At 37.0% G+C, this 12,875-nt stretch overlaps 1 protein-coding gene across 1 annotated transcript; it reads right to left on the bottom strand.

The window, feature by feature from the left end:
• Positions 1–213: 213 nt before the first annotated feature.
• Positions 214–10,211, bottom strand: LOC135218842 (uncharacterized protein DDB_G0271670-like). The gene is made up of 2 exons (XM_064255290.1): positions 10,035–10,211; positions 214–399 (listed from the first exon to the last, which is right to left on the bottom strand). Exons 1-2 carry the CDS (start codon positions 10,209–10,211, stop codon positions 214–216), a joined length of 363 nt encoding a protein of 120 aa, XP_064111360.1.
• Positions 10,212–12,875: the final 2,664 nt, after the last annotated feature.

The following is a 12,875-nucleotide window of genomic DNA, read 5'->3' as shown; positions in this document are numbered from 1 at the left end:
GAATTCTTTCAATCGTCCCCACAAATTAAAATGCTCACGTGAGAAAATGAAATAAAAAGATGTAATGGGGCAGCAGAGATGTACTATTAGATATAAGTGTAACTAATTTTTTTCAACTGGCAGGAGAACACAAACTCAAGACTGCTAGATATCAGAACAGAGACTGTGGAGCAACCCAAAGATGGAAAACTAACCACGCGGTCGCCACTAGACTTAAGGACAAGTGAATTCAGAGACTTTCAAAGGCAGATCCTGACTTCTACTACTACTACTACTACTACTACTGCTACTACTACTACTACTACTACTACTACTACTGCTGCTGCTGCTGCTATAAATCACTGACATATTGCAGCTGTCACAAACTACAACAGTGACTCCAGCCACGGTTATTCTTACCTAAACATTCATACCAAAACAGACAAACACCTGAGTTTCATTTCTCTTAGCCACATATTTTTCATTTATAATTTTATCAATTTATCCACTATAAAGCGACTTGGAGTCTCTCTGGCTGCCACAAGGCACTCATACATTCCATTAGGTCGACTCTCACCTTGAAGCTATCCAGCTTCTTTCTTTTTACTTTGCTTCAGTTTTCACCTCATCTTAAAACAAACTTTTCTAGTAAGCCTATGAGAGTCTAGAAATGGGGCTTACTTAACGGCATCGTTGAGGTCATTTTCAACAGTAACAGAGGTTATGTACACAAGACAGACCATACCTATCGGTACGGATGTCGTGACGTGATCAACATCAAATATGAAGCCCCTAAATAGAAAATTAGAAATGAGTATACAGCGAGAAAACTTATAGCTGTTAAGAAATTTAGCCCACAGATTCTGTTGAAAACTAGAAATATCAAAAGCGACAGCGGAAGTCTCGATGATAACAGTGTGTATGGAGTAGTAGTTTAAACATTTTTTTAAAGTTTTGTAATGGTGGTCATTTGAATAGACAACTATTAATTGATAAATGGAGTCTTCGTTCTTAGTCCAAAAATATTTTTTGTCTATAAGTGAAGACGTGCGACGAAATTTGCCCCATTATAATTTTCCCTATTTTAAGATGCTTTTGATAACTTTTTTTTTTTTTTTTTTTTTTTTAATTTAACCTTGCTAGTTTTAATTCTGAATATAATTCCTCTGTAATTTGCTTCACAGATGATTATAAACTTGACAGAATGGTTTGGTTACCATAATATGTTATCCCCCGGAAACTCCAGAAAAAATTACCTGAAGACCGAAAGCGTCTTGTTAAAAAGGGTGTTAGAAGTAACCTGTATCTATAAATGTAAATACAGCCGTTCTTTCATATTATAATCTCTGTCTAAAAGTCTCAGTGACTTGGCATTTTAACCCTTAAACTCTGGGTGGTTCACAATTATGATGACCTTTAACCTTAGATGTACATGGCGGTTTTTCAAGAATAGTCTGTTTAGCTTAGAATTTTCCAGCTGCATGTTTTCTTTTAATTAGTGTAATTTAAGTTGGGCAAAGAACAGAGTTTTAATTAAGTAGAATAATTATACTCCATGTGTGAAATTGGAAGGAAGATTTGACAGTATTAGATAATGGGTCATGTTCTTTGTACATTTTCGGGCTTTTCTTGGAATTGTAAGTGATGAAAAATATGGAACTAAACCTTAACAATTTAGGCTCAAGGAGGAAAACTTGAATGAAATGGTGCAAATTTTGAAGTTTGTTTAAAGTTGATCCATTTTTTCAGTTTTCAGTTTCATCTTTTCTTCCACCAAGAAGTAACAGTCAACATAATTTTATATTGATAGTGAAATTCACCATTAGGTTTTTCATTGTTGAAAATGTAATCAAGACCAATGGGATTAAGGTCTTTAAATGTGGTCTTTAAAGACAGATAAGGTTTTCTCCTTTTAATCTTGACCTTCTTCAAGAGGAAGTGTTGAGTAAAGAAGTATGACTTTGCCAAGATTGATCTTTTTAGACACAATAACCAGTATCTGGATACCTGCTAAAGACCGTAAGTGATACTTAAACAGACAAAGTCAGTGTTACTTAACAAATTTCAGAATTTCATGAAAAATATTCGACCCAGGCCCTAGTGTTACTTCTGTGTATGTAAAACTTATTGAGTAACTTCCTCCATAGCTTCATGAACTTTTGACAGAGTTACCCTCGCAAATTTTTCACCCAGAGGTGACCGACTTGATGCCCCTTCGCCCCACGATTGAAGGTAACAAAATCAAATGGGCAAAGGAAAAAATGGAAGCAGACCCGTTAAACGCAAGATCAGCACTCTGTCTAATCGTTTCCGTGTTTATTGAAGGATTTTCTTACAAGCCTCTCAGAGTAGCTTGGGGGTAGTCTTCTTTTCTCTGTTATAACATATGCAAATCATTATTACCATATTTTTCGAAAATAAACCATTCTATGAAATAGTCCCATTCACAGTGGATTCATTTAAAGTCTCTCTCTCTCTCTCTCTCTCTCTCTCTCTCTCTCTCTCTCTCTCTCTCTCTCTCTCGTTTCATATTTTTTTCTAAATTCACTTACTTATGTCAGTCGTTATTTTCTTTAGATCATTTTCAGCGTTACTTCAGTTTAGTTAAAAAGCTGCTCTGATTGGCAGACAGAACACAGTATAGCTCAAGAAAGCTTGTAAAGATTTAATTGTCTTTTATTTTGTGGTAATATTTCTTTTTTGTAAATATTACAGAGCAATGAGATTCAGTTTTTTCTTTCACGTCTGCAGATTAATTAGGAGAGGGTAATGTACGCATGAAAAACATATAACAAGCTAATCTGTGTGGGTTTATAAAATGTTAAATGTGCTGCTTATGCCCATATGCTGTTTCCCTCTAAGAAACTTTTCCAGCTATACGTGTAAATTGTTCACTTAGTCATTATGCTATTGAACTATAGTAAAAGTTCTTTGGCATTGTTCCAGATGACGAATTTAGATATAAACAGGCATTCGGCCGGCCATATGTGAAAATTAACAGAAAATTTTTACTGCGATTTGTCCTCGCTAAACGAATTGATATCTAACCATAACCTCTTTACCCCGAAGTTGAAGCTATGTAGACCATATAAGAAAACAGTTATAGTGTGCACAGAATTTTGCTTCGTCAAGGAGCTAACGGGGAAATTGGGTCGGAATTTAATGGACAAATCTTTGCCTCACCAAAGAGATACTTGAGAATCTATTCATATATTCGGTGGCTTTGCTAAATCACCGACGGAGACTAATCTCTGTAAATAGATAACAAAACTGTAAGTTATTCAAAGCCATATACCTTTACAGGTAAAGCGATAAAATTCTACATTTTTATGAGCGTGAGAGAAAAATAAAGACATCAAAGTGCTCGACAATAACAGCCACACTGCCTCAGGGTTCCAAAGTACGGTAATATTATCATTTAGCAGTCTTACTGACAATATGCATTGGTCTCATTGTCTGCATGTTGACTGGATGTCAGCAATAATGAGCGCTCAAGCTACAAAATACTGAAAGGAATGTACACATCACAGCTTAAACTGAATAGGATGTGTCATTTTCTAAGCGCAGCCATTTATTTCTAGCCAGGGCAGAGAGGCAAACCCCAAGAAGCCGACGAAACACCGAAAACAGGAAATGTAAATCTTGACCGTCTTTGAGAAAGCCGCCCCTCGACCGCTAATCCCCTCTCATCCACCATTATTCCTGTTTGGGTTTGGGTTGTAGCTTTCGAAGCATGCTCTCTCTCTCTCTCTCTCTCTCTCTCTCTCTCTCTTTGTGACCACGTTTTTCCAAAGGGTTCTCCCAATGCCATCTTGAACTGACTGTCAATTCAAGATGGCGTTGGTTCTCCTCGGTATATTCAGGCATGGGCCATCGATTCGCTTCCATTTTTTAATTAATTCTCTCTCCTCTCTCTTCTCTCTCTCTCTCTCTCTCTTATACACACAATACTTTGATTAACGTTCATAATTTTGCTATCATCTTAGCGTTATCAAATTTTGTCTCTGATTTTGTTATTTATATCACGTGTCTTCAAGTATTCAGAACTGAAATGAAACATTTGGAAATTCACATTATGGATTCTCATACATTAAACAGATTGATAATGTATAATGGAAGCTCAAACATTTAAGTGGTTATTTTAGTTCAATATCAACTTTGAAGAGGTTAACTGATTTTTTTATAATGGAAACTGGTCTAAGTCGTTTTCTGGCTGCCAGAATCAACCACGGTGACCATAGATACTTACCTAACCGCCCTTCCACACAAGACACACAACATATATATGTGTATGCGCATATATGTATATATATATACATATATATAATATATGTATTTATTATACATATATATATATAAACACATGATATATATATATATATATATATATATATATATATTTATATATTTATATATATTATAATAATAAGACAACGGAATAGTCATCAGTCTTTACCTCTCCAATAAGAGAACGGAATAGTCATCAGTCTTTACTTGATCATAGGGTAGGAAATGTCATACCGATGCTGTGAAGTGTCAAAAGATATATTGCAGTATTCATATCTGAACCGCCGGCAAACAAAAATAATATAAAGATCATAAAATATGTCTTTTTATAACCTATCGTTTTTTGTGTTTCTACTATAATATCGTTAAGCTAAGCACGCCAACAGACACACACAATTAGTTATTAAAGGACATTTGTAGCTTAATGCGTACATTAAATGAATCACGGCGATGTGATCAGACTCATATATATACATATATATATATATATATATATATATATATATATATATATATATATATATTATATATATATATATGTGTGTGTGTGTGTGTGTGTGTGTGTGTGTGTGGAGAGAGAGAGAGAGAGAGTCTGATCACATCGCCGTGATTCATATGTATATATATATATATATATATATATATATATATATATATATATATATATATATCATATATATATATATACTATGTCTGATCACATCGCCGTGATTCATATGTACGCATTAAGCTACAAATGTCCTTTAATAACTAATTGTGTGTGTCTGTTGGCGTGCTTAGCTTAACGATGTTATAGTAGAAACACAAAAAACGATAGATTATAAAAAGACATTTTTTATGATCTTTATATTATTTTTGTTTGCCGGCGGTTCAGATATGAATACTGTAATATATCTTTTGACACTTCACAGCATCGGTATGACATTTCCTACCCTATTATCAAGGTAAAGACTGATGACTATTCCGTTCTCTTATTGGAAAAACTGTTTGAAATTGCTCTTACTACCAAGTCCTTGGATCTTTTCTTCATTTCTCTTCATTTTAATTGAGCTTCCTTCTTGTTTTGAGAGACCATCGTTAATTCTTTCCCTTGGGGATTGATGCCTTGTTGTCTCTTTCCCCGACTCCTCACGGTCTAAGACAGCATTTACTGGTGCTGTTGACTTCTGTCGGTCATATTTCATACTTTTTTTGTTAGAGTATGCTTGTTAATAAGCATCATAATATGTAGAGGAATTCTCACCAAGATTGTATGAGGCAGTTGTTAAAATTCCCTGCATTGTTATTTATCAAGATGGAAAAGTGATATTTACACTGTCATCAAATTTACTCAGTGTGTGTGTGTGTGTGTGTGTGTAATGACGTAACCGCTTCTGTTCTGAAAATTAATTCACGAGGGTTAAAAGAGAACGTTTACACCAATCTCGCTCGTTTATGTCTCCTCTTTTTCCTTTCTTTCTTTCTTCTTTATATAAGTGCAAGGCCAAGGTTACCAGGGTGGCTGCCTGTACAAGAAAGCATCTTAGGGAAATGAATGGAATGTATATCCAATTAATATTATTCTACAACCATGCCGTCTTCCCCTTCTTAATTGAGTGGCCACCAAGGAGGTTAGATTTATTCAAGGAGGTTATGATGTCATTCTTGAATACATAGAAACGGAAATAAATATGGAACCTATATCTAGGTTATCATAAAGTTCCCATGGGTGAATGATATCCGTGGAGATAAAAACAAATCGCCGGTTTATTCAAGGAAATTTTTTTTGTGAGGAAGCAGAACTATTTATTTGCTACTAGGAATAATTATAATTATAGACTGAATGTAAAGGTAGCAATTCATACAACTGTTGAAAAGGTAGGATTTGAATCTCTTCTTAAAGATTTGGGAGTTTTTGCCAAATTTTGAAATCTCGATTATTTTTACGAGTAAGATATCTTTATACTAACGTTTAATGCATTTCATTGCTGAGATTGCATAATAATTCAAAAGAGTTCATTTATGGCTTCAACTCAGAGACCTAGTGGGATCCTTCAGTAGTTAAAGTTTCCTAACAGTTGTATCTGGATTCCTGGTAGAGCCGAGAGAAAACAAAAATGTTTTGCAACAAATCACTCCTTGTTCCCAAAGAAGCTGGTCTTCATTACTTGGAAGCCGTCCACTGTATTACAACTCATATTTTAGTCCTATCTTACCAAGTGTCCTCCAAGAAAGAAATTTTCAGAGCTCATCAAATAAATGTGGGGTTTTCGTTGGCAGTTGGCATGCCATGCAAACATGTTTCACTGATTCCATCATAACCCTAGTGTGCATCATGTCTAGGATGTGGGCAACCTTTCCCAATTACTTTTCCAAGCTTATGAATAAGAATGATCATCATTTTTCAGAAAGGACCAAAGAATTCTGTAGATTTCTGTGTTAGGTATTACCTCTCAGAGGCTCCCTTTCTTCTACTTGAATTTTCTTCACAGAGGCTCTACTAATTAACTTGGGATTATACTAATTTCATCCGAGAAGTCAGAAAAGTGGTCACAGGTTCTAGCTAATTGCGAGAGAATAATTATCTTGGACAGTTATGCATTTCTCTTACACAGCAAGTGCACTTTTCAGTCGGGCAGTGATTCTTTTTAGGGTGAGATCGGTGAAGTCGTTGATTCTCAATATATTGATATGGCTCTATACTTAAGGCTACGGTAACTTACCTTGGTAAGGTTAAATCGGACTTTAATAATGGGTTCAGGTAAAATCATATGCAAAGATTTTGACTGAGGGCCTTCATCAAGGTGGGGGAAGTTATTCGGTAAACACTTAGGTTTCACTCAATCAATTATATTTACAATAGAAGAACACACATATCAGGAGAGAAGTGTAAATAAAGACAGCAAAACAGAGTCCTGCCGTATAACAAGATTAACAAACAACTGGATATTTTCCTGAAGAACCTCAAAGGGCACCACAGGGGAGAGGAACAATGGTTGTGCCACTGCACGCTCAAGATGACAGACAAATCCACAGCAGGCTAACTTCTATCTACAAAAGAGAATACATACGGTGGTTACTTTGCTGCAAGCGGAAACGCACTGATAAGGAATCAAGGAATTGCACAGAAGGTGCCAGGTAACTCGATTCTGGTAACACTTGACAATGCACTTACGTTACACGCTTTGGAAACAGATACAGGTCTCACTGTGGTAAATCGCACTATGAAACGAACAATAAATATGAAAAAAAGTGTAACTGATGTGACTGACGGAAGAACTTTGACTATGGTTACATTACCTTCGTCGGGAGACAGATTCCTCGACTTCGGGGGCACCAGCGATGGAGGGGATTCACTTCCAAATATAACTGAGGCTCTGGACAGCCACGTGGGACAGCAAGGGTCGGCTAGATGGAGCAAAGGAGGACTGAAGTGTCTTGGACAAGTTTCCAACATCTTATCAGAATGGTGTGTTGTTGCTGTTTAGGAATAAGCCAGCTTTGTGCTGGCACGGGCTCTTGCACCTGGAGCAGCCTGTAAAGGATGGTGTGTTGTTGTTTTTTATTAACCTTGCCTTATGCCAGCACGGGCTCTTGCTCATAGAGCAACCCATAGGAGGATGGTATGTCCATGTGTTGCTCTTTTATTGCGTTGGGAAATTAAGGACCTCTCTTTGTAGATAGCGTTGTATGACAGCGGGACCGCGCTTTCTATAAGGGTTGTGCACGTGGGACGTGAGGTCATCTGGCCCAAGTATCCAAGATGGCGTCAGTCACATGGGTTGGTTGCTAAGCGCTGGAGCCACTTAAGATATCCTTAATGCAAATAAGAGAGGACCAAGATTTCTTCACATGGGGGTTTTAGTTTACAGGCATTCTCCTTGAGCAAAATGGATGCTTTAAAAAATCAGATGGAACTTTCATGAGCCCCCAAGGGTGAATTGCTCAAGATGGGTCTTTTACAATCTTAAAGTATGTTTACAATACATATTGCAACGAGGGAAACCTCTTCCATGCACACTCACCCCCCAAGAATTATAGTAATATTCAAAATGAGAATGTTTTATATTCTTTGAAATATTCTCCATTGTTTTAATTTCAACCGTAAAGGTAAACTGTGGGTAAAATTCACCCTTATTTGACTTCTCTCACCGCTACCCTTTTTGATTAAACGATCAATCTCTTTCCTTATCAATCAGCAGTGCCTGCCTCAGGCGGGATTATTATAGCATCTTCGAAGGAACAGCACCTGAAATCAAGGTTTTTGGGCAGTCACTTGACCAAGGGAAAGAGATTAATCATTTAATCAAAAAGGGTAGCGGTGCGAGAAGTCAAATAAGGGTGAATTTTACCCACAGTTTACCTTTACGTTTGAAATTAAAACAATGGAGAATATTTCAAAGAATATAAAACATTCTCATTTTGAATATTCTTGGGGGGTGAATGTGCATGGAAGAAGTTTCCCTCGTTGCAATATGTATTGTAAACATACTTTAAGATTGTAGAAGACCCATCTTGAGCAATTCACACTTGGGGGCTCATGAAAGTTCCATCTGATTTTTCAAAGCATCCATTTTGCTCAAGGAGAATGCCTGTAAACTAAAACCCCCATGCGAAGAAATCTTGGTCCTCTCTTATTTGCATTAAGGATATCTTCACTTTGCAAAAAGTGGTCATTCTCAGTATCTTTCCTATCCTTACGAAGCAAATGATCGTGAGGTTTTTCCACAAACTAGAAAATTTCAAGGAAACTCCCAACTTACTTATCCTGATAATTTCTAAAAGTCTTGGCTTCCTTGACTTGCCAATTTGTGTTAGAGTACGCTCCGCAGCCAATGAAGCCGCCCATATGTCTCTTGAAATCAACTTTTTTTCTTGACCCATTCATTGAGTTTTTAAATACTTACACTGAACATTGAGAAATCTCGTTTGGGTCCATTCAGTTAAACCATGTCAGCCCCTTTTATGGGCCTATTTTCACTCGTAAAACATTTCTTTGTCGTATTAAGAGTAAAAGAACTCATGGAAGATTCTGTGGCTTTGCACATCACCTGGACTGTAGCAGCATTAGATGCTCAGTCCCTCTGCCCCCAGAATGAGGAGGATGTGGTGAGAGTTGTTGATGATCCCTAAAACCTACTTCCAGACATAACGACTCAATTTCATAACACCCAGGAAGCCACTGCTCCAAAGCCTCCAAAACCCTTTTTCCAGGCTATGGGTATAACCCTTTTTGGTAGAAGTGTGTTCCTTCATTTGAAGGCGCCTCTTTCATTATACCTGAAGGCGGAATGATCTCTCCCACTTGGGATTTCCCATGAAAAAGCTCTCTAACTTCCTCCCTTTACCTTTTATCCTTTCATTCTTAGTGCACTAACTTAACTTCATAAGCACTTGCAGCCAACCGTTCTTCCGTGGACCTCTTGATATTTCCTACTTTTGCATGGCTCTTGCAGTTGCACCTTTGAGATAGCGTTTCCAACAACTTTAGACAAGTATTTATTCATTTAAATTCCTACATACTATTCTCAGAAGAACTTTTCCGTGAAAGATGACCTGTACAAATTCAAAAAGTAACATTTTAAACCTAGGAAGTATTTGTTCATTTTAGGGAGGAAATCACCATCTTTCAGAAATCATCTGTTCCTGATTTATGATTCGTTTTTCTTATACCGTGACCATTATGGCAACAATTCCGCTATACAGCTTCCATCTTTTTTCTTCCATTCACATTCAACATTCACTTCTCATTTCTGTAGAGGAGAATTGTTTCAATAATTCCCTCATACACTTCTCCTAATCTTTTGCATGCATCCAGCAACTTTTGTTTTAACTACTGCTTCCATTTTCTCACCTTCTACACTAGCATTTGTTGCTTCAAGTTCCTGGTTCCGATTTAACCTCATAAACTTAATCTTGCTCATGTTTATATTCCTCTGGAGTTTCTCTTCACTGTCCCTAGTCATTGCTATATCGTCCGCTCACATCAGCCATTCCTCATTCCATTCATGACCTATCTTCTGGTCTTACAGTTGTCCACCTACATCTGCTGTCCTTTCTCTGTCGACTTATCGCATTACTTCATTAATGAAGAGGTTAAACAGCCAAAAAGACTACACACCATTGCCATTTTTAAACCAAACTAGTCACTTTCACACTTGTAAACTAATAGGTTTATTTACATTATTATAAAACCATTAATCGGTTTCGATAATTTACTCTCCATACCATACATCCTGAACACCCCAAAATAACACACACATGATAATAATTGAAAGTTTCAGTAACCCCTTAAATGCATACCTGAACCATTTAAATAACCGTAAAAGCTGGTATTACTCATATAACTCTTAATCGTCATGATCGTATGAATGAATATGTGTCAATGATTTGATCTTTCTTTGCAACATTCGAAATAAAGGTATTCGCTAATTTTATGCACACTCGCATGAATACATCAGTCTGTTTGTGTTCCTTTTAACTCCACTTATTACTAATACCATTCCTAGATGCCTCAGTTCATCATATTAATAGTGAAAAAAAAAAACCTCTATCGACTTGTACGTGGGGGTGGGGTAGAGGTGTGGTAGGCCAGGATGTCACCATTACTCCCTTATTATCCAATTGTGGCAATCACTGCGCCCTCCGCAGCCTCTGCTACAGCTGCTCCCTTAGGTTCCTGTAAACTCCTCGGACACGTTCCCCTCCGTCCTACCTAAGACCTCTGTTCCCTTCGTGACAGAGTCCTACAGGAGGTCACGATTTGTCATGTCCCTGTGTTTATGAATATGTCTGAATTTTTAGGTTTGGTTTACACTAAAGGTGCGTCATTTTACAACTTAACCCCTTCACTGTCACACCTTTGATATTTTTCCGCCTGGAACTCGGAGAGAGAGAGAGAGAGAGAGAGAGAGAGAGAGAGAGAGAGAGAGAGAGAGAGAGATCTGTTCCTTCTTGTCAGCCAGCAGAACCCTAAGGCAGCCGGTATATACGTATGTGAGAAATGACAAAGATAGTGTTGTTATAATAGCAGTGGCAATTATATGTGTTAAACAAAATTAAGGTTAATGATAGATAGTATTGAAGTCGTACTTATACCTTCAGCAATCTATCTAAGTATAAACGCTCCTGAAATTTCAGTTCCTTGGGCTGCTCGCTAAATAATCTGATTGTGTGTGCTCGTTTCTTTACTGATATTTCTGTTTCTGTTTCGAGTCGAGTATCTTATGTTTTGCATTTGTTTACTTATTTCACGCTTACATATTTTGAGTTTTATATCCTTTATAACAATTCTTTAGCATTTCTCTACTGAAAAGGGGACGCACGTACGATCGTCAACAAAGAACACTGATTCTTAATATTTTCCGTTATCACTTCCGTTTTTGTTTTCTGAAAAGAAAACTATTGTGCCGTCTTTGTCTGTCCGCCCTCAGATCTTATAAACTAATGAGGCTAGAGGGCCGCAAATTATGTTGATCATCCAACCTCCAATCATCAAACACACCAAATTGCAGCCCTCTAGCCTCAGTATTTTTTCTTTTGTTATTGAAGGTTAAAATTAGCTATAATCGTATCTGGCAAAGATATAGGCCAGGCCACCACCGTGGCCGTGGTTAAAGTTTCATGGGCCGCGTTTCGTACAGCATTATGCCGAGACCACCGAAAAATAGAGATATTTCCGGTGGCCTTGATTATAGGATGTACAGAAAACTCGATTGCATCGAAAACTTCGGCGCATTTTTTACTTGTTATTATGCTCTCTTCGTTTTTTCTTTCTTTTTTGAAAGTGCGCAAACTCATTGGTTCCGTTGTACCTCATGAGAACTTACTGCATGAGAACTTACTGCCCTTCATAGCACCTAACCTAACCTCATCAAATCATCAACCGTGTAAAATAAATCTCTACTCCTCTAAAGACCCTCCATAACTGAATCAACGCCAGAAAGTGGGTTTTCGGAGGGTTTTATAAGAAAGAAAAAATTTTTCGACATCTTGATTTTGCACCAGATCAGCGTGAGATATAACTCAGTAAAACGCCTACTTACAGAATTTGGACGTGGAAAGTAAAATTGTATTGTCAAATTCTCTCGTCAAATTATGACAGGATATTTTCATGTGAAAATGGGACAGTTTTATTCAAGGAATGGTAAACCATTTGAAAGCAAAAGTGATAAATGTTTTTGCTGTATTAAATAGATTTTCAAATGAAACGTATATTCTCTTAAACCAGGCCGTACATGTAAAAGTTAGATTATGTGTTTCAGCCAAAATTCTTTTCGACAATTCTATACATACAGTTTAGGGAGCTACTTGAGCAACATTGAGTAAGAAATTAATGGGAGAGTTTTACTCAGTAGGTAAGACCAAAGGAATTTATTTTAGGTAAGATCAAAGAAATTTATTTTAAACAGTTTTAAGCTTGTTTTAAGCTTAACCTGACCTTGTGCCACCATAGGCTTTTGAATTCCTGGCAGTCCACAATGCTGTACCTCATGAGAACTTACTGCATGAGAACTTACTGCACACAAATCACAATCTGGTTTTAACTGGTGCTTCATACAAGTACCCAAAATTTGCCAAAAATTCGTTCACCACTCAAGACCGTTTACCTGTTCATGGCTTACAAACCA

The sequence above is a fragment of the Macrobrachium nipponense genome, chromosome 1, assembly GCF_015104395.2.
Source record: "Macrobrachium nipponense isolate FS-2020 chromosome 1, ASM1510439v2, whole genome shotgun sequence".
Classification (NCBI taxonomy): domain Eukaryota; kingdom Metazoa; phylum Arthropoda; class Malacostraca; order Decapoda; family Palaemonidae; genus Macrobrachium; species Macrobrachium nipponense.
The sequence above is the reverse complement of the archived record's forward strand: the minus strand, read 5'-3'. Positions and strand labels throughout refer to the sequence as shown.

What these genes read in the sequence shown, in the direction of transcription:
- LOC135218842 (XM_064255290.1), bottom strand. Translation starts at nt 10,211, where the DNA reads ATGACTAGGGACAGTGAAGAGAAACTCCAGAGGAATATAAACATGAGC. An exon ending in TGCAAAAGATTAGGAGAAGT is followed by an intron (nt 400 to 10,034) that starts GTATGAGGGAAT and finishes ATGAATGTTTAG; the next exon opens with GTAAGAATAACCGTGGCTGG.